This window comes from Euphorbia lathyris, chromosome 8, assembly GCF_963576675.1.
Source record: "Euphorbia lathyris chromosome 8, ddEupLath1.1, whole genome shotgun sequence".
In the NCBI taxonomy this organism is placed as follows: Eukaryota; Viridiplantae; Streptophyta; class Magnoliopsida; order Malpighiales; family Euphorbiaceae; genus Euphorbia; species Euphorbia lathyris.
In genome coordinates this window covers 29168674-29191091 of record NC_088917.1, presented here as the reverse complement: position 1 = coordinate 29191091, position 22418 = coordinate 29168674, and the positions used below count along the sequence as shown (strand labels likewise).

The following is a 22418-nucleotide window of genomic DNA, read 5'->3' as shown; positions in this document are numbered from 1 at the left end:
ATTAGATGAGAGGAGAAATTATAATAGATAGTAGAGAGGCAGGACTCGCATGCCCTATTTCAAAAATACCAAAAGACTAAAAGAGGGTCCAAATATGTCCATAAATCCAAACATGCATTGACTCAATTAAATAAATTTAATTGGTTGATTACATAATTACTTTATGTAATATTTAGGTTAATCACATTAACACATCAAATTAACTTTCATCCAATTTTACTTCTAATAGTTTCGTATCTTCTATATTAACCTTTTAGATTAATATAACTATACGAAACTTTAATTTATGCACATCCCAATTATTTTGATTTCAATTCATTTAATACTTTTGATTTACAAATAGGTAAAACAAACTTTTAAACAAATTTTCATTCGATAATCAAAACAGAAAACTATTAATTTCTGAAACATATATATATATATATATATTTAAAACTAATTTTAAAACAGTTTTAAAATAAGTGGGTCTCGGGCCGGGCCCGAGGGTGGGCTGCTGCTAGGGATGCAACTGGGGCGGGGAATACCCGTACCCGTCGGGGCCCCGCCCCATTTTTTAGCAGGGACGGGGACGGGGACCAATATGGTCCCCGTAGGCGGGTACGGGGCGGGGCCGGGAAATGGTATCCCCGCCCCGCGGGGATCCCCATACCCGTCCCCGTAAAGCCCCGACGGGGAATCCCCGTTTAATCCCCGTTTATAAATAAAATGCTAAAACATTTACTTAAAATGTAAGTATGGAGAATCGACTATAACCCATTAAAATCAACTCATTCCATTTATTGTTAATCTTTCACTAAGTAAGTAACAAATATTAAATTTTTTAAATATTAGAATTTCTAAACAAATATCTTTAGCAGCTCTTTACCCTTCTCTGCTTCCTTTTCTAAGGTTTTATCTCCACCCTTCTCTGTAACTTTTATATATTTGTAATGATTTAATGTTTTCTATAAACATTTATTTAATGGTTTAGTGTTTATTAATTATTTTAATTCTTTTAGTTAATTTTTTTTATAATTGATAATTTTGTACGAAATGGGTAAACGGGGATTCCCCGTACCCGCGGGGATTCCCGTGGGGCGGGGACGGGGACAGTTTTTGTCCCCATTTAGTTGATGGGGACGGGGACGGGGAATCCCCGTTTAGGCGGGGATGGGGATGGGAAACCGAATCCCCGTCCCGCCCCGCCCCGTTTACATCCATAGCTGCTGCCGTTTGGCAGCAGCCCTAAAACGTCTGGCCCGCCGCTGCCTTGCGGCAGCGGTGGCTAGCAGCCGCGCGACAGCAGTCGGGTTGCGCCGTGAGGCGCGGCCCGAGCTGCTGTCAATTTTTTTTAAATATATAAATATATATATATATATATATATATATATATCAGTTCTAAAACGGTTTTAAAACGATTTTCAGAAAATAAGAAAACCTATTATAGATTTTCCGTTTTATCTTTAGAATCAATAAAACTAACTTTTATCAATCTAACTATAAAACTAATAGATTTTGTTATAATGATTATCAACCGAAATAATTAGGAACATATGCATAAACTATTTTAATTAACAATTAATTAAAACTTATGTATCTTTAGAACTAATTAATCAAAACAGTTTTGTTAATTAACCTAACTATAAATACTTATTCAACCTGATTGAAAAACTTCTAAATTTTCATATATGAAATAACGTATTTAACGCAGGCTCTGATACCAATGAAGGAAAATAGGCTAACGTATAGCAGCGAAAATATAAAAATTTTAACCTATTTCCATTAACCCAAGATCCGTTAATCGTTATTTCATATAAAGAGGGATAAAAGAAATACTTTTCAGAAGTTCTATCTACCGTTGCAAACGAAGTGCCCACAACTCTTACTTCGAGTTCCCGAGCACAAAAATAAGACAATGGAAGATCAAGTTAGAATCAACCGTTTATAACAACCAAAGTATATTGTCTCTAATTAATCAACACAAGATCAAGGATAAAGAGAAAGAGATGAAAATCAATTGAACGGAAGGAAGCGGTAGATAATCTCGTCCTCGAATAGGGGGGTCAAAATTCTCTCTCTTGGTTTGCTTGGGGTATTTCGAAAATCACACTAGGGGGGTATTTATAATCTCTTGTATCCAATCCCTAGTTAGATAGAATTAGGTTACTGAATAAGAATTTAATTCGGAATAGAATTCTTAATTATTATCTATTAATATATCTAAATATATATATATATATATATAATAATAATAACCTTATTGGATAATAATAGGAGTAATTTTAATCTCATTAAAACTCCTAATTTAATTATCCTTTTATTAATTTAATTCATAATCCTAATCTAATTAGGATTGATAAAATCAAATTAATTATTTATGTATTAATACATAAATTTCGCCCCCTTTAATTACTGGGCCCTATTGGGTTCAGTTGGGCTTCCATCAATTAATTAACATCTGTTTCTCTTTTGGGTTCCAAGTCTTATGTGTGACCCATTAGGTTCTTATTGCTTCTAGCCGTATGCAACTATTAAATTAATTTTCAAAGAATTATATTTAATCTTTGCATAACAGAATGATGTACGCAAAATGTGATTGGCAAGTCCGTAATCATTCCCTCAGAGCTATAAGAAGACAGGTTGATTCTGTCGTTTGACCTTTCTGTATTAGTTACAGTATAATTCGATCCTTTATCAACTACATCCTTGAACTAAATCTTATGACTATGGATAATGTCAAGTCACATATAGCGAGACGTTCGTTTTACTTGTACAGGCAGAGTCAACTCCAATTAGATAGGTTAAGAGAAATCTGCATTTCAGTCTTAAACTATCACCTTGCAAGGATTTAGAGTCAAGTCTTCCACAAACGATCCATGGACATATCTCCCCATTTATCGGGAGTGATAAATGCTCAATCCAATGTATAACTATCCTGCAATTACTTCCTGTGATACCCAACGTCTGCTGTTCACACCCCAGAGCCATCTCTGTTAAGGATCGTGCTACAATAGGATCAAAGCGTCACATTCCGTAATCCAGAATTACTAATTAACATTCCTTTGAGTCTGAGGTTTACTTATACCTATTAATACCAATGAGATGAACAGGTGTCAAGGATGAATCTACCCATCCTGTTATCTCAAGTCGGGTCCCCAATCCTAATGAACTTCTTTTCATTGGATCCATGTAACTGTCCAAATATCTGTATATATGAAGCTTGTGAGATCAGCTTTCTGTCGGGACAGAAGACATTGTTACATGCAAGTCTCAACAGTGATATGTCAATCCTGAACATATTACTTGACTTGGGGTGGTTTTAAGTTTATTAGTTTATTATAAAGTTTCGTCTCACTTCATGCTTGTATGAACACTTTATAATCACTTTAAACAAACTTACGGATTTTCTTTTATTAGACTTTATTTATTTCTTAAAATGGATTGCCTTTATATAGTTATGAAAACATATCTCATTAAAACAAACGATATAAAGAACACTTCATTTACATTAAGTTCGTATCCTAGAACAATTGTCTATAGGACACTAAACCTCAACATACCATAGCCTTTCTGCTGCCCTTCTTGTCTTTCTTCAGCATGGGACAGCTTGACTTGATGTGCCCAGTTTGGTGGCACTCGAAACATGTGACAGGCTTTGAGCTGTCCTTTTTATATTTGTTGTCGCTGGGCTCAGCTTTGTATTTGTCATTTCTTCTGAATGACCTTTTGTTGTTCCTATCATTCTTCCTGAACAGCTTCTTCATTTTTCTGGTGAACATTGCCATTTCCTCATCATCTGATGAGTCAGCTTCGGTGGAGTCAGCTTTCATGACAAGTGATTTTTGTTTCTTGTCTTCCGACTTCTCTTTTTCTTCAAAGTTTTTCATTGATATTTCATGAGTCAGCAACGATCCGATCAGCTCATCATACTTATATGTAGTCAGGTCTTGAGCTTCTTCCACTGCAGTCTTTTTGGCCTGCCAGCTTTTGGGAAGACTTCTCAAGATCTTCTTCACCTGTTCTTCCTCGGTGAAGTTCTTTCCAAGTCTTTTTAGCTCATTTATAATGTTGGTAAATCTAGCGTTCATTCCCGAGATGTCATCGTTATCATTCATCTCGAACAACTCGTATAATCTCATATGCTGATTTACTTTTGATTCCTTGACCTTGCTTGTGCCTTCGTAGGTTACTTCAAGCTTTTTCCAGATCTTCCGTGCTGACTCGCAACCTGAAATCTTATTGTATTCTACAGCATCTAAAGCACAGTGAAGCATATTGATAGCCGAAGCATTGTTTTGAAGTTTTCTAAGGTCATCTTCTGACCACTCAGTTTCACTCTTAACAACTTTCTCATTGTTAACAGTTTTATATGGCACGTAAGGGCCTTGAACAATTGCAAGCCATGCACTCATGTTTGTGGCTTGAATAAAGTTTTTCATCCTATTCTTCCAGAATGTGTAATTAGATCCAAAGAATAGGGGAGGCCGACTGATTGATAATCCCTCAGGGAGTATCTGTGTTGTTTGATTTCTGGGAAGGAAACGAGTGCTGTTCTCAGCCATTTATCGGGATCAGCTCAAGATAGTTATATCTTTGAGTAGTGAGCTTAGGCTCTGATACCACTTGTTGGTCCCGTGTGATTAGTTCCAAGGGGGGGTTAGGAACTAATGTAACTTTTTCGCTAATTAATCTTGCTGACTTGATAATTTTGGTGAGTTTATTAACTCAGCTTTGGTCAGCTTGGCCGATCTTAGTGTAAGACAGCTTTAGTCAGATGTTGACTAAGACTGTTTCACTTGTGAGTTGGGAATTGACACTTTAGTGGTCAACTTCCAACTCAGCACTCTGATTTACTCAGTGCCAGCTTTAAACAGTTTATATGCTGAGTAAATATAACAAGCAACACATGCACATATATATATTTTAAGAGAGTTAGAAATTACTCAGTATCACTTATCCTAGTTCGGCCTCTCCGCCTACGTCCAGTCCCCAGACTTCTCCGAGCTTTTAGAATCCAATACTGAGCTCTTTAAGGGTAGAGCACAAACCGGTTACAAGGCAGTTGAATATGCAAGAGTACCTTCCTCTATTCGTCTACTCAACTCCTACTAAGTGCTATAACCCAGCACCTAGATTTCTCTACCACTGAGTATTTACAACCAAACACTCAACACAACACTCTCAATTCACAATTGATACAATTTGCTCTTTTTTCAGCTAAAGAACACTTTAGATGATTACAAAACAATCAATCTAACCGTGGCAGTGGGATAGGCATCGCGAGAAACAAGCTTGGAAGAGAGATAAACCCTGTAGGACTAACATTTGGATGATAAATCTTAGTCCTAAATGAAAACTGAGAATAAGAATAAATTGATCAGTGTATGCATGGTATTATATGTGTTGAAACACTTTTCCACAAGATATTGATTTGACAAAATCATTTAAGTTTAATCCATGATTAAGAGACAATTAAATTTAAGTGCTTTGATTTAATTGTACTAATCCGTTTGTTCAATATTGAGTATAAATATAAATGCAAAAGGAAATAAAAATTAAGACAGGTCAAAGTCAGCATGAGAACACAACACAAGCTGAGTTAAGAGCAACTCAGCACAAGAGAAGATAAGTCATCTTCAAAACAACAGCTTTAGAATGAAGCTGATCAAAGAAGCTGAGTGGAACAAAGCTCAACTTAAAAGAAGTCTGCTTCAGAACTAGATCTTGCAGAACGAAGCTGACCATGGAAAGCTGAGTGAAAAAGAACTCAGTATGAAATTTGGTGACAATCAAAGACAATGATTATCGAAGTGAAGCTGAGTGATCTTCAGGACAGCATGAATGATCCGTTAGCTAAAAGACAAATCCGACAACTGCCTGCACCAATAATTGAAGCCTTGGAATTACGCAAAGAAAAATTTCCACAAAAGACCAACCATTGGTTATTATTTTGACATCAATGACTGTGAAGAAGTGTTTGGGTAACACATTTACTAAAAAGATAAAAAATATATAATAAAATAATATATTTTAATTGTAGGTCAATATAAAATATCTTCGACCACATGCAACCAAGATGTATTGGAATCTCAACATTTTTGAAGTCGAAGAAATTTTGAATAAGTAAAATTCTTTCGCATATTAATGATTTTGTTATTAACCAATTAACTAAAGTTTTATATTATTTATAGGAATACTAGAACCAAAAAATGCATTCGAATCATACCCAATGAAGATAACAATGAGGATTTGGAGAATCAGATGAGCATGTAAAATTTATACAGTTTAATTAAAAATAATTTTTATGCACTTACATGGTATCAACGATAAATTCAGATGTTACTATTTAGCATGTGAAATTTCTCGAAAGAAAGTAAAACCGAAGGATGATAAATTTTGTGTGAGAAATATGAACAAAAATCAAGAACTAACTTAATAATAATATAACAATGATTTGTATTTCAATATTAAACAAATTTATAAAAATATATTTTTCTTTCACAACCGCAGACATAAATTTGAGATAGTAATTAAAAAAACTATTTGTATTATATAATTTTTTTTGTAACTATTCTTTTCTTTTAAACTTAAACTTATTTTAAAACAAATATTAATATCATATTAATATTAATATAATTAAAAAATATTAAAATATTAATTTTTTATATAAAATATTTATCGCCAAACGCTTTCGTTGATAACTCAACATTCTAATTAAATAAGCTTGCAAATATTACTTGCCAAATAAAATATGCACACATAAAAGCCATATATGCATTAGCAATGGTTTTGCAATTCATTTTAGAAGATTTAATTCTTAGAATTTTTTTATCTTAAATTAATGAATGGTAAAATGAGATTATTATGTTAGTAAAATTAGAATTCAAAGATCATAATATTTGATTTTAAAAGTTAAACGGGTCGTAATTAAAATAAATGAAAAAGAAGGGGCAGAGTCTACAACCAACCACCTCTTAATAAGGAATGTGACAACAACTGCACATTAATCTTTTTTGCTTTATTAAATCTTCCCGGGTATTATGAAGGAAAGCGTACAACTTTGTCGGAGAAGACAACTCTGTCACTTACTACTCCAACTGCTTTTAACTAATCCCAATATCAATGACCCTTTTCCGGCCAAATAATAGCAGCCGCCTTCCACCCCACCCTGTTCTCATCTTTGATACATTTCAAACACTTCATCCTTTTAATTTCAGCAAACGATTTCAAAGACTTCATCTTTCTTGATTTCCCCCCTTTTCCAAGTACAAATGCATTTTACTTGAACAAATAGCAAATTGGGTTGGAGCTGAAGAACACAATGGAAGATAGCAGAGGCGTGGAGGAGATAAAAGCAACAAACGATGTCGTTCTTCACATTTCCTCCGGCCAAGAAGCTGTTTTGAAGAAACCCCAGTTGAGTTCTTCTCCAAAACATTCAAAACTTGAGTTAACAGCTTTGGAGGATCCTAAATTGAGAATCCAAACCTCTCCTTCACCTTCAGAGGATGCAAAGCAAAGCCCAATTCCGACCCCAAATTCATCCAAACCCCCCAAAATCTCAACCACTGAGTCAATTATCAGAAGGAGATCACTTGCTCGCTCCGAGTATTCAAAGCCAAAATCAAGATTCACAGAACCACCTTACCCAAATGAAGCTAAATTAAAAGAAGAGAAGTCTCGATTAGCGAATTCAAGCTCTCTAAATAGAGTTAGTGTGTCTACTACCCCCAAAACGGCTCCAGTTACCCCCAAAACGCCACTGATTGGATCTCCAGCACCAGAAGAAGAGGAAGATGAGGAAGTATATAAGACTGCAAGTCTTAAAGTGAGCAATAAATTGGGTAAGAAATGGAAAGTATCGCTGTCATTTGAATTGATAGTGTTTATTTGCATCATAGGATTATTAATTTCTAGTTTAACTGTTGATAAATTGGTGGACACTTTGATTTGGGGTTTAGAGTTATGGAAATGGTGTGTGCTGGTATTAGTAATTTTCTGTGGAAGATTAGTAACTGAGTGGTTTATAAACATTTTAGTTTTCTTAATTGAAAGAAATTTCTTGCTTAGGAAGAAGGTGCTTTACTTTATATATGGACTAAAAAAGAGTGTTCAGGCTGTTATTTGGTTAAGTTTAGTTCTTTTAGCTTGGGGTTTGTTGTTTAATCGCGGTGTTAGGAGAACAAGAGACACTGCAAAAGTTCTAAATTACATCACCAGAGGTCTTGCTTCTTGTGTGATTGGGGTTGCTATATGGCTACTCAAAACTTTGTTGATCAAATTGCTAGCTTCTTCGTTTCAATGCACGAGATTCTTTGATAGGATTCAGGAAGCAGTGTTTCATCAGTATGTTCTTCGAGCCCTTTCTGGACCTCCTCTGATGGAGATGGCTGAAAAGGTCGGAAGCAGTCAATCGATGCCTGGGAAATTGAGTTTGAATGCTGCGGGGAAGAAGAATGAAGAGAAGAAAGAGGAAGTGATTGATGTGGATAAGCTAAAGAGACTGAAGCATGAGAAGATTTCAGCTTGGACAATGAAAGGATTGATTAATGTCATTACGGGTACAGGGTTATCTACTCTATCGAACACACTTTACCAGAGTGAAGATGAAGATGGTGAGCAGAAGGATGACGAGATTACAAATGAGTGGGAAGCAAAGGCTGCTGCTTATAAGATTTTTGTAAATGTGGCAAAACCTGGATGCAAGTGAGAAGAACACTAGCTTAATTTCTCATATATCCTGAAACTTTGTAGTGGTAATTTATTGAATGTTTTCTCTTTTTTTTTTTTCTCAAATGGACTAGGTACATTGACGAAGAAGACCTTTTGCGATTCATGAAAAAGGACGAGGTAGATAATGTGATCCCACTGTTTGAAGGGGGAACAGAAACCGGGAAGATTAAGAGAAAAGCTTTAAAGAATTGGCTGGTTAGATGTTTTTCTAGTTTAACTTTCTTTTAGATGTTCCATTTGCAAGCTTAAGAAACTAGATTGACATAACCATAAATGAAGATTGCACTAGATTATAATGAAGTTAAGAACTAATATAGAATTTCAGAACTTGTGGAAGCATAATCTTTGATATCTAAGATGGTGATATAGCTTTTTGTGTTCAGGTGAATGTTTACAATGAGCGGAAAGCCTTGGCGCATTCCTTAAATGATACAAAAACGGCCATTGAGGAGTTGAATAAGCTTGCTTCAGGAGTTGTGGTGGTTGTGATCATTATTGTTTGGTTACTGATGATGGGACTTTTGACTACCAAAATTATTGTCTTCATTTCATCTCAACTTTTACTGGTGGGTTTCATTTTTAGTAATACTGCCAAGACAGTGTTTGAAGCAATCATATTTGTGTTTGTGATGCATCCATTCGATGTCGGTGATCGTTGCGTAATTGACGGAATACAGGCAAGTCCTTAAACCTTCATAGAATTGGAAGTAACTCTATTCTTATGTTAAAAAAAGATTAACTTGATTGATGCTTCTCTAAGTTGCAGATGATTGTAGAAGAGATGAATATCTTGAACACAGTGTTTTTGAGATATGACAATGAGAAAATATTCTATCCGAACTCGGTTCTAGCTACCAAACCCATCAGCAACTTCTACAGGAGTCCAGAGATGAGTGATACTATAGAATTTTCTGTTGATGTTTCTACTTCAATCGAGACAATTGGAGTTCTGAAATCGAGAATTAAAGTGTTAGTCATGTCTTCAACATTGGTACGTGATACCTTAATCATCCGATGTTTTATCATTCGATGTTTTATGATTCGATTTCAGGTACTTGGAGAGTAAGCCTCAGCACTGGCGGCCGGGACACAGTGTGCAGGTAAAGGAGATTGAAAATGTAAACAAGATGAAAATGGCTCTGTATGTGAATCACACCATAAACTTCCAGATTGCTGCGGATAGGGGGAACCGAAGGTCCGATCTAATGCTGGAAATGAAAAAGATTTTTGAAGAGCTTGGTGTAAAATATCATCTTTTGCCTCAAGAAGTTCATGTTAGCTATGTAAACTCAGCTGCATCAGGCTCAGCAGTTTCATTTCATAATTATACAAGATGACACCCCTTCTTTGTGTGCCATAATAATCTGAAAGTGGAATTTCAATATAGAATAACAGTTGAAATTATTGAAGGGTGATGAGGAAATAAAACCAAGCAGAAACCAGAATGGGCATGATTGTTATTTAGTTTAATTAATGTAGTTAATTGTAATTATTTTATTCTCCATTTCTAGTTTGTAATATTCTTTATGTAAATGTTTAGCTCAGGCATGTGATTATGGTTAATTTCTTTAGTTTATTTTTTCCTTTTCAAATTAACTTAATACTATTTCTATCATAATTTGTCTCCTTATTAATTGTTCCAAAAGTTCAATAATGGCCCTAATTGGTGAAAGAAAAAAATACAGCAAGGTTTAATTTGGGATAAAAGGTCAATTTAATCTCCAGATTTGGCTTGCAGAATTAATCTGATCTATAATGAATTTGAGTATCAATTTATTCCATAAGTTGACATTTTTTTTGTTAAATTAGTCTAAAAAGTAATAAATTAAGGGTTAAAATTTCTCCTTGGCAGATATGGTCAGTTTAACTCAAATCGAAATTTAGATACCAACTCAATCCTAAAACTTGCAAAAATTGACAAATTAGTTCAAAATTAACCAGTTTTAATATCTAAAAATTTATCAAATTTTAGGATAATTAAATTTAAAACTGAATTAATATCTAAACTTTAATTTTGACTAAACGTAGTTAATGTGTAAGAGATATAAGAGTCTCACATTCTTTTATATTCGAATAACAAACTATACGCATCAATATATATATGCTAGTATTTGTATCTAACTAAGAATAATACAAATAGGAAAATATTATTCAACCAGAAATCCTATTATGGATGTAAATGAGGTGGGATTCCATGTCCTCTCACCAGGGAACTCCTTCTCTAGGTTCGCCAACTCTTGTTGAGGCTAGATACTAGCAGTCTCCTTGTCAAGGAAGTTCATCGGCAGTCTATGAACTCTTCCAGAAACCTTTGAAGCTCTACATTCACACTCCTTAAGCCATGAGTATGATTCTTTCAACTCTTCTATCTTTTTTGAGGTAATAGAGGAAACTATATCCTCAATCCTTGGAGTCATTTTCTTAGATTTGGAAGTAGAGGCTTTCGCTTTAGGAGCCATGAAATAAAATGGAAGAAGGCAAAAGAAATGGGGAGTTACTTGATTTTGTAGAAAATGGAAGAAGGACGATGATCGAATGAGAAGTTTTGAGAGAATTTTAAGAAACGTAACTCACGCCTTTTATAATGGGTAAGGGAAGCGTTTCAAATTTTCGAACCCTCATAGATCACATGACATTACCATTTATAAAACATGCCTCAAAAGAATGGAGCAACATGTTGTCTTGGGAAAGAAAAACACATGCTCCTGTTAAATTTGGGATCACAAACATAAAATAGGGACATGATTAATCACTGTCCTTAAGAAAATATTAGCCCCCACTATTAATTGCTATTGGGTTTCTGACTAAGTTTCTTCTAGGATTTCCCTAACATGAAATTAATGATAGCAATTCCATTAATTTCCCTATGAACGTATTTGAAATAATTAAAACAGTAAGTGAAAAGGTATGAAGGATTGCGGATATTTATAACCAAAAAGTTGGTTGTCAAACAGTTATAAAACTGTTTTATCTTTATCCAAAATACAGATGTCTCCAGACAATACAGACGTCTCTGGACAATACAGATGTCTCTAGACAATATAAAATACAGATTTCCTTCTTATTCTTTCCATGTGGAATTCCCACAACACCAATATTAAAGACTAATATACAACAATCCCCACTTAGGCTTTACGTATTGGTGTTTAAATAAATCTCATTAGAGTTATGCATAAATGTCGGTATCTTGCGATTTGGACCTCCACTTAGTGTAATTCTTCAAGGAAAAACGAAATTAATGGCGGCATGCTGCTTTTGAGCCATAATTCCTTTTGTTATACCAGAAGTATCACACACATAACTTCTATATAAATGTACGTTCATAGAAATGGTAGCACTATTATGGCCATGTGCTCATCCTAGACTTCATGAACAGTTATAAAAGTAGACCCCACTTTCATTAGGAGCGGCACCACTCCTTCTGTCCATATAGGTGAAGTTCAAATACAACACATGAAGCTTCATTAAGAGTCTAAGACTCACCCTAATAATCATATACTATATAATTTATTATTACAGTTAGTATATCAATCAGTTATCAACAACTTGTTTTTTACCACATTGAACCTTTACATAGGGATAATACTATACATAAGTTAGGTTTCTGTTATTGCTGATGTAATCATACAGGTCTTAAACCAATCTCTTTGGACATTTTAGATACTATGTCCCTTGGAAGTCCTTTTGTGAAAGGATCTGCCAAATTATTACAAGACTTAACATATACAACAGTTATAATCCCGTCTGATATTAACTGTCGTACATATCGATGTCTTAAGCTAATATGTCTATACTTTCCATTATATATCTTGTTATAAGCTCTAGACAAAGTAGCTTCACTATCGCAGTTCAAAGAAATGGCTGACATCGCTTGTGGCCACAACTTAATATCTAATAGCATATTCCTCAGCCATTCAGCTTCTTTTCCTGATGCTGCTAAGGCCAAAAATTCAGCCTCCATTGTGGAATAAGTAATACAAGTTTGTTTCTTTGAAGCCTAAGAAACAGCTCCTCTACCAAGCATAAAAATCCAACCACTTGTGGACTTACTATCACCGATACTATTTATCCAACTAGCATCTGAATAACCCTCAAGAACTGCTGGAAATTTATTATAATATAATCCAAGGTTTTTGGTTCTTTTTAAGTAACCTAAAACCCTACCAATTGCTTTCCAATGTTCACGACTCGGATTACTCGTAAATCTAGAAAGTTTACAAACAGCAAATGCAATATATGGTCTAGTACTATGTGATGCATACATCATACTTCCTATCGCACTTGCATACTCAAGTTAAGCAACACCTCTTCCTTCATTTTTACTAAGTTTACAAGATGAATCATAAGGGGAATTAACCTCTTTAAACTTTAAGTGCTCAAATTTATTAAGCACTTTTTCAATATAATGAGATTGGCTCAACGCAAAACCCCCACTATGTTTTATGGCCTTGATACCTAAGATAGTATCAACTTCATTTAAATCTTTCATTTTAAAACATGAACTCAAATAGTTCTTAGTCTCATCAATTCCTTTCATATTGGTTCCAAAGATTAACATGTCATCAACATATAAACATATGATGACACCATAATCTTTTGTAAATTTAGAGTAAATGCACCTATCTATTGAGTTATAAGTAAAACCATGTGACACAATAACAGAATCAAATTTTTCATGCCATTGTTTAGGCGCTTGTTTTAATCCATACAAGGATTTAACCAATTTGCAAACTTTATTTTCATTTCCAGGGAGAACAAAACCCTCATGTTGTTTCATGTACACTTCTTCTTCTAAATCCCCATTTAAAAAGAGTCGTCTTCACATCCATTTGATGTACGTATAGACCAAAAATAGAAGCTAAAGCTATAAGTACTCTAATGGATGTAATTCTAGCCACGGGTGCATAAGTGTCAAAATAATCTACACCTTCTTTTTGAGTAAAGCCTTGTGCAACCAATCTAACTTTGAAAGAATTTATAGATCCATCTATATTATACTTAATCCTAAATACCCATTTGCATCCAACAGTTTTGGACCCCGGAGGCAAGTCCGTAATATACCAAGTATTGTTTGATATCAATGAATCCATTTCATCATTAATTGCCTCTTTCCAAAAAGCTGAATTTCTAGAAGCCATCGCTTCTTGAAAAGTTTTGGGATCATCTTCTGCAGTAAGTATAATTGGTATTTTATTAGTAACATCATTTCTATTTCCTTCCACAGAGAATAGTTTGAGAATTAATAAAATTTGGACCTAAATTCTTCTCTTTTCTAGTTCTTTCACTTCTTCTAGGTTCATTAGAAGAATCAGACACAATTCTTTTCCCATTTGAGTTTGAAGAATTTTGTGGTGCTATTGAGGTTTCTGTTCCCATGGAATTCCCACGAAGCATCTCGTGATTCCACTATAACATTAGAATCCAAATCCAAAAACCTATATGCTTTTGAATTTTCAGCATAGCCCACAAAAACACTTTTCAAAGCCCTTGGTCCTAACTTAGTTTTCTTAGGATCTGGGACCTTGTAATATGCAAGACAACCCCACACCTTAAAGTAACTTATATTAGGTTTTCTTCCCTTCCAAATTTCATAAGGTGAAACTTTAAATTTCTTAGAAGGTACTCTGTTGTGTATATGACATGCGGTTAGTAGAGCTTCTCCCCACAAATTAAGTGGCAAATTTGCATTAACAAGCATTGCATTTAGCATATCCCCTAAAACACCATTTTTCCTTTCAGCCACTCCATTTTGTTGAGGCCTATAAGGAGCACTAACCTGATGTATTATTCTGCTAGATTCACAAAAAGAAGAAAATTCCGTAGGAAAATACTCCCCACCTCTATCACTACGTAAAATTTTTATTTTCTTATTTTTTTGTGTCTCTACCATGGTCTTATAACATTTAAACATTTCAAATGCTTGGTCTTTTGTTTTCAACAAATAAACATAGGTAAATCGAGAACTATCATCAATGAAAGTTATGAAATACCTATTACCTCCTCTAGTTAAATTTCCATTAAATTCATTTTTGCTTGAACACATACCTTACATTTATCTTCATGATCATTACCATAAGGGGTTAATAGACATATTTGCCCTTGTGTTTTCGCGAAAAAACAGATTTACCTTTAAATCAAATAAACCCATAAAACTATCCCTGAATTTTCCATAAACCTGCAATTATACCCTAATCTGACGGAGCTGCTAAACGGCGATGACATCAAACCTTCTTGTCTCCAAAAAAATTGGATGACGACAATCAAAATTCATTTGGTTTCTTATTGTTTTCTATTGCTATTGCTTTTGGATTAATTAGGAGGTTTAGACGTCATTTTATTAGGTTGATTGAGCTTTTATGAAAATGAATTTTGACCAATCTGTTCTTCTAACTTGCTTTTAATCGAAATTGAATGTGCATATTTTTTTCTGTTTGTGATTGGTTGTTCTTTTCTGAAGTTTTTCTGGAGATAAGAAGGTTTGATGTCATCGTCGTTTAGCAGCTCCATCAGATTAGGGTATAATTGCAGGTTTATGGAAAATTCAGGGATATTTTTGTGGGTTTATTTGATTTAAGGGCAAATCTGTTTTTCCGAGAAAACACAAGGGCAAATATGTGTATTAACCCTTACCATAAGATATCATTCCATTTTTAGACATATATTTCATGGTTCTATAATTGGTGTGTGCTAAACGATTATGCCACAAATGAAAAGAAGTACATTCAATTGCATGCACAAGAAAATAAGCAGAATTCTCAACTTTATTAATAGACAATTTGAACATTCCATCAGAAACATAACCTTTCCCAACAAATGCTCCAGCCTTAGACAGAATTACTTTATTAGATTCGATTACAGCCTTTAACCCCTTCTTACATAACATAAAACCAGAAACTAAATTCTTCCTAATTTGAGGAATATGAAGAACATTGGTGAAAATAACTTTCTTTCCAGAAGTAAACTGAATTTCAAGAGTCCCGGTTCTTTGAACCTTGGAAGTGTGATGATCACCCAACAAAACTTCATGGTCTGGAGAAGAATCAATATAAGTCTTGAAGAGTCCTTTGTTGTTGCAAACATGAGTAGGTGCACCAGAATCATACCACCAATCATTGCTTATGGTAAGAGATGCCATATGCAATTCTTGGATCATACCAATCTGCAACTCAGATACCATGGCAATAATTTCATTATTGTCAACATGTTCAACAACATTTGCTTTGTCCTCACTCTCCTTCTTATTCTGGTGTTTGTTATCCTTCTTCTTGGGGTTCTTACAGAATCTTTTGATGTGTCCCTTTTCACCACAATCATAACAAACAACATCAGATAAATTCTTCTTAAACTTTTTGTTGTTGTTGGGGTTATTCTGATAATTTCCTTTCCTCTTTTTGCCCCCCTTCTGATTATTACTGACATAATTAACTTTAGAACTAGAAGCAACATCATGTTTCTTGTCACGAATTCGAGTTTCCTCTTCAATTCGTAAATGCTTCTGAATTTGTTCCAAATTAAAATCATCAGAAGTGTGCAACAGTTTCTTTCTATAGTTATTCCAACTTGGAGGTAATTTGGCTATGATTGCCCCCACAAGTAATTTCTCTGGAATGTCTATAGTAAGATCCTTAAATTTAGAAGCCAAGATAAGAAATTCATGGACTTGGTCAAGTACAGATGCAGAATCATTCATAGTAAATTCAAAAAATTTCATAGTGATAAACTTATATGCCCCTTGCTTTTCTGAATTATACTTTGTCTCCAGAGATATCCATATATCTTTTGCCTTTTGGACAGGAATGTACAAATCATAAAGATGATTAGAGAGATGGTTTAAAATATATTCTCTACATAGCGCCTCGTCTTCTTCTCGCTTTTTACGTTCAGCCACGATTCCATCAGTATCTTTGTCACTTGGTTCTGGAATAGATTGCAAATCAATGTCCAGAATGTAAAAAAATTTCAGAGTGATTAGAAAGAACTTCATAGTCTCCTTCCAACGAGTGAAATCGTCCCATCAAACCGATCAAGTTTACCAGCATCACCAACATTCTTCAGTGCATTCTCCATAATATTTCCTTAAGATTGTTAGAAATTTGGGATCACAAACATAAAATAGGGACGTGATTAATCACTGTCCTTAAGGAAATATTAGCCCCCACTATCAATTGCTATTGGGTTTCTGACTAAGTTTCCTCTAGGATTTCCCTAACATGAAATTAATGACAGCAATGCCATTAATTTCCCTATGAACGTATTTGAAATAATTAAAACAGTAAGTGAAAAGGTATGAGGGATTGATGATATTTATAACCAAAAAGTTGGTTGTCAAACAGTTATAAAACTGTTTTATCTTTATCCAAAATACAGATGTCTCTAGACAATACAGAGTCTCTGGACAATACAGATGTCTCTAGACAATATAAAGTACAGATTTCCTTCTTATTTTTTCCATGTAGAATTCCCACAACACCAATATTAAAGACTAATATACAACAACCTTGAAAAGCTAGACTTGGCTTGCGAGGGCTTCATTTTTTATTGAAAATTTTCATTTCGAGGTCGCTATTAAATTTGACAAAGTCAATAAAAATAAAAAAAATTACAAACCATATGATTCGATTTTTAACAAAAATACCGATATATAAAAACGTGAAACCACAAAACATTTATTTGAAACTAATTTTTATTTGTAACATAAACCAGGTACAAAAGCAAAAAAAAAAAACCTTCCCTTCCACCCCAAAACAAAAAATAACTCAAAAAGAAGTTAATCATATATCTATATATCTATTATTATCATCCACACATGATCCATATATTACATATAGTCGAAAAACAGATTACTTCTGCATGATATATAGAAAAATGAGGAACTTGTACATATCTGTTAAAATGGAGGTATTAAATATATTTAAGATGAACTTCTCGAGGAAGAAGATGATATTTAATTTTAAGATCTTCAAGAATTATCTTCATTTCTAACACTAAAAGAGATCTTCTTTTTGATCTCTTTGAAGCATGGTGGAAATTCACAGTATGACCAAAACCTACTACCACTTTCATCTTGTTCACATCCTCTATCTCTTTAAACACCAAACTGAACCCTTCCTTCCATCTCCTTGGATTACTTCCCAAGTATCTGAACATTTTTATCGTGTTATATCAGCAAAGTCGACAACTAAACATGTTAAATCATCGAAATCAACGTTACTAAATCATCAAAAACTAACACCGTCAGACAATTTTTTTTTTCTAACTTTGTAAAACATATAAATCTTGTTTGGCAAAGAGTTTTTAAGACAAAAGTAGAGATTTGAGTCACTTTAGAGGTTTTGACTAGTCAAACCTCTAATAGAGATATTGATGAGAGATGTTTGAAAGAGCTTATTGAGTCCAAAAAGCTAATTTTGAAAAAGCTCATTTTAGCAGCTTTTTCAATTAGCTTATTAATCTCTCTCTTTTAAAGGATATTTTTAACCCTATTTACTACCTTCTAATCCAAGTAAGGACTTCAGCATGTCCTTATTTGTCATTTTACACAAACAGCTATTAACAATCAACTAAATTTTAATAAATAAGTTTATACAATCAGCTAGTCAGATCAGCTAACAAAAAACGTAATCAGCTAACAGCTATTTACCAAACACGGCCGTAAAATTATAGAAAATATATGGACAAGTAGAGGAACTTACTTTCTGATTCGTTCATGCAATTGTTCAAGAACATCAATGGGAGTAGAAAGATCGATAGCTAATTCGATAGAATCACCCATGGCGGGGCTTCTATAAAGATTGCTGATAGGTTTGGTAAATAGAATTGAATTTGGATAATATACTTTCTCACCATTCGGTTTCAAAAATTTCGTACTCAACATTCTCTCCTCATCCACAATCAACTGTAATTAATTAATCAATTAAACTCGGTTAGAAATTATCCTAAATCAATTAATGAAACATGGTGCGTCAGACGTATAGTAAAATATATCGATCGTACCTCAACATCATCAACAATGCAACGGTCACCAACGTCGAACGGGTGAATGAAAAATACGAAAATAACAGCTTCAAAGAGTGTCTTCATAGTGTTGCCAAAGATGAAACCAAGCAGAACAAATTGACTTGAGAGGAAGACAAGTGCTTTGATAGTTAAAACATCAATAAAAAGTAACCAAACAATGATGATGATAACAATGGCACATATAGATATAATCTTGTCAAAGTCATCAATGGCCATTTTTGTATGTATTAATGTATTATTCAGCGATTCATATTCGTTGTACACATCAACCTGCATATATATACACCATCATTTCATATGCTACAAATATACATACTCTGCGGTTGCAGGAATTTGTAAATGGGTACTTGTGATATTTTTCTTTATAAATGCAACTGAGTGGTTGTAAAATTTTCGACCTCAAAATGAACATTTTTAAGAATTAAAGTTGTTTAGTATTGGAACCATATTTTTAATATCATTTTGTGAGTTTTCTCTTTAAAACTTAACTTTCTCTCTCTTAAAAAAACAACACCTAAATGATTTCAAACCTAAAAAATTGAAGAATTAAATTTGCTTAAAATATCATTTAACTCTTGAAAATTTTCATTTCGAGATCGTTCCCACAAAATGAACCCAAAATTTTGCAAAATTTTGCAAACCACAACATTGCGTTTGCAAAAGAAATACCATAAGTACCAATCTATAAATCCGTGAAACCACAAGACATTTATATGTAATTTAGAAAGAAAATAAAAATTGGCAAGATAGAGATGTAAGTTTACCAGCCATTTTCTGAAAATTGATCTCTTGATATGTTTTTCTTTTAAAGTCTCTTCTTCATTGTTAATGTTGTTGCCTGAAATCTTCTTACATTCTGCTACTGCTTCGAAATGCTTTCTCACATTGTCATTTCTCACACATTTCAATAGCTTTTCCAAGTCCAGATAGCTAATTAAACCAGTTCACTAATCAGTAATTGAAATTAACCCTAAATGACCATAATGTTATACATACATTTCTATAAATGCTAAATATAAAGGTGTCAATTTCAATACCATACATAATTTAAAGAAAACAATTATTTTTTTATGAACATAATTATTACTTTTATTATTATGAGACCACATTCCATTTTGACAACTCTAACTAAATATTGCATTTTCTATCCTTTTATAAAGTATATAATTTTGATAAAAGTTCAAATTTATGGGCTAAAATTAAGCCCGTCGACTACAGGATAAACGAAAATAAAGGGAAATTTACATAAAAATTCATATTAGAAATTTTATTTACAACTATATCAAGTACTCATTTAAATAATGTCAAACTAAGTAAATAATTGTTTTTTTTTATATATATTTTAAGAACAAAGTTTTATGAATTAGAGGTTTAAGATATATATATTTAGGGTTTATGATTTATAAATTGAGGTCTAAAACTGTATAAATTAGGATATAAAATCATATATATAGAAAATAATGTCAGATTGAGAATTAAGTTTTGTAATATGATTTAATTGTAATTTTATAAGTAGATACGATTTTCATGTAAAATGTCCAAAAACAAATACCATTTTGCTCACAAAGTAGTTGAAACATGAAAATTCCTTACCATTTCGGTTTCTTACTATTCTGGGTTGAACCTTGGGAGTTTCTCGTTAAAGCCTCATCCTCGTCTTCTTCCTCTATATTCTGCGCCTGATATGACAACAACATTAACATATATACATACAGTAGTGTTGACATGAAACCTTAACGTTATCTAAATAAAAAAAACCAAAACCGAAATAATCACATACCCCCAAATTAAGGAAAATAAGCTCAGCAGCTTCTCTAGCATCCTTAGCATTAGCAATCTCCTTACACGTTTCACAATGATGATAAGAGAAAGATTTAAGCCTCTCACCCCTAATTGACTTAATCAATTCATCCAACATCTCTCTTCTTGTATACTCACCTGAATTCTCCAACTCAACCCCTCTCGAAATATCAAGTAACGTTACCCTAAATGTAATTATATACTTAATCTTATTAAACAACTTCCTAGCATGAACTGATCCAATCCCTTGCACCCCCAAACTCTTAACCATCCAAATAGCAGCCCCAACCACCCCCCCAGCAAGACACTTGGTTATATACCGCACAATCTTTTTATCATGTTTGCCTCTTTTAACACCATGGTGGAACAGCAGAACCCAGATTATTGTCACTGAACTTAGCCAGAGGAACAATATGATGCTCTTCTTAACTCCGTATGCGAAATAAAGTACCTTTTCATCAACCCAGGTTGATTTCCAGATGTAGGATAGTGCTGCCTGTGTTATGAGGTATGCTGCTAATCTTCCGCAGAGGATTGACATTATTAGGAGACACCATCTCCAGATTTTTGTGTCCCACATCGTTTTGTTGTGGAGTTTGGTTGATGCGAAGCTGGCTATTAATACTGCTACTATGCAGATGAATGCTGTTGTTTCCATTATCATGAGGAGTTTCTCGAATTTCTGTGTGTTTGTTTGATCATCTTCGGGACTTGGTTGTGGTGGTGTAACTGGTTTCTGCTTTGTGGAGTTCATGTCTGTGATTTGGATGTTGATTTCTTCTTTTCTTCCTGCCATTTTTGATTGAGATGTGGTTTTGTGCAATTGAAGCTAAATTCAATTGGGGGAAAATGATTTTTATTGCCTGGGATTTGTTGAATTATTTGTGGAAAAGATGTTTCCTTTTTTTTTTGGGCCTGCTGGTGTCGATGATTGTGATACTATGATATGTATTAATTGGTCCGAGTAAAAGTACTGTTGACGATTTAAAGTTGAAGGATGAAGCTTCTATCTATCGACCAGCAAAAGGAGTTTAGTTGTCGGTGTAAAAAATTAATATAAAACTATTACCGACCTTATTTCGTAATATAGTGGGGAATTCCGTTATTATGATCTGTCGATATTCTTGATGGATTTAGGATGCGTTTTTAGGGATAAAGTTCCAGAGGCAAAATAGGATTAGATGTCCAGGTTCTTAATAATGTTTTTCTTCTTTAAATCATGCAAAATCATATTCAACGAGTTGATTTTAATCTTAAATCAATAAAAATGTTTCTTTTCTAGCTAAACTAATCCTATTATTCACATTCTAAATAGTAGGAATAGTGAAATTCTCATTGTTGAAGGCATAAACCTTAACAAAAGCTTAAAGAAGATTATTAATTTTGATTAATGAAAAGTTAAAAAATTACAAATTGAATTTATATCATCTCTAATTCTAAAGTTGAAATCACGTAAAAGCTCAAAATATATAGGCTCTGTTTGGGAATTAGCTGTTAGCTGTTAGCTGATTATATTAGCTGATTTGACTAACTCATTTGATTAGCTGTTTGTGTCTGTTTGGTAAAAATTAGCTGATTGATAATAGCGGTTTGTGCAAAAAGACGAATAAGAGCATTAATTTTGGCACAGGAGAAGAGGAAGTCTATCTATTAGGGTTAAAGAAGTCTATTAATTTTAATATTGTAAAATGGTAATTGAAAAAGCTCATTTTAAGAGCTTTTTCTAAATTAGCGTTTTCATCCCAAAACTCTCTCCACCAAACACTCCAATTAGCGGTTTCAGTGGTCAAACCTCTAAAGTTGGTCAAAACCGCTCTTTTTATCCCAAAACGCTCTTTACCAAACATGGCAATAAACTAATTAGATAAAGCTTAAAGAGTAAAATAAGG

General features: G+C 33.6%; 2 protein-coding genes across 3 annotated transcripts; one reads left to right on the top strand and one right to left on the bottom strand.

Annotated features, from left to right (window-relative positions):
- The first annotated feature begins 6990 nt into the window (after nt 1-6990).
- LOC136203879 (mechanosensitive ion channel protein 10-like) lies at nt 6991-10295 on the top strand. 2 transcript variants are annotated; one of them, XM_065995096.1, is made up of 5 exons: nt 6991-8685; nt 8784-8907; nt 9096-9389; nt 9479-9703; nt 9764-9919. In XM_065995096.1, exons 1-5 carry the CDS (start codon nt 7301-7303, stop codon nt 9776-9778), a joined length of 2043 nt encoding a protein of 680 aa, XP_065851168.1. In that variant the 5' UTR covers nt 6991-7300; the 3' UTR covers nt 9779-9919. The 2 variants fall into 2 exon arrangements, with proteins under 2 accessions (XP_065851168.1, XP_065851167.1); XM_065995095.1 differs by having other exon boundaries at nt 6993-8685; nt 9479-9681; nt 9764-10295.
- Nucleotides 10296-17464: 7169 nt separating this feature from the next.
- Nucleotides 17465-21426, bottom strand: LOC136203172 (mechanosensitive ion channel protein 10-like). The gene is made up of 6 exons (XM_065994257.1): nt 20510-21426; nt 20323-20408; nt 19494-19659; nt 18706-18999; nt 18405-18607; nt 17465-17851 (listed from the first exon to the last, which is right to left on the bottom strand). Exons 1-6 carry the CDS (start codon nt 21323-21325, stop codon nt 17614-17616), a joined length of 1803 nt encoding a protein of 600 aa, XP_065850329.1. The 5' UTR covers nt 21326-21426; the 3' UTR covers nt 17465-17613.
- Between the last annotated feature and the right edge of the window lie 992 nt (nt 21427-22418).

What these genes read in the sequence shown, in the direction of transcription:
- LOC136203172 (XM_065994257.1), bottom strand. Translation starts at nt 21,325, where the DNA reads ATGGCAGGAAGAAAAGAAGAAATCAACATCCAAATCACAGACATGAAC. An exon ending in AATAGTAAGAAACCGAAATG is followed by an intron (nt 19,660 to 20,322) that starts GTAAGGAATTTT and finishes TGGTTTAATTAG; the next exon opens with CTATCTGGACTTGGAAAAGC. An exon ending in CAATTTTCAGAAAATGGCTG is followed by an intron (nt 19,000 to 19,493) that starts GTAAACTTACAT and finishes ATATATATGCAG; the next exon opens with GTTGATGTGTACAACGAATA.
- LOC136203879 (XM_065995095.1), top strand. Translation starts at nt 7,301, where the DNA reads ATGGAAGATAGCAGAGGCGTGGAGGAGATAAAAGCAACAAACGATGTC. An exon ending in AAGCTTTAAAGAATTGGCTG is followed by an intron (nt 8,908 to 9,095) that starts GTTAGATGTTTT and finishes TTTTGTGTTCAG; the next exon opens with GTGAATGTTTACAATGAGCG. An exon ending in CTGAAATCGAGAATTAAAGT is followed by an intron (nt 9,682 to 9,763) that starts GTTAGTCATGTC and finishes ATTCGATTTCAG; the next exon opens with GTACTTGGAGAGTAAGCCTC.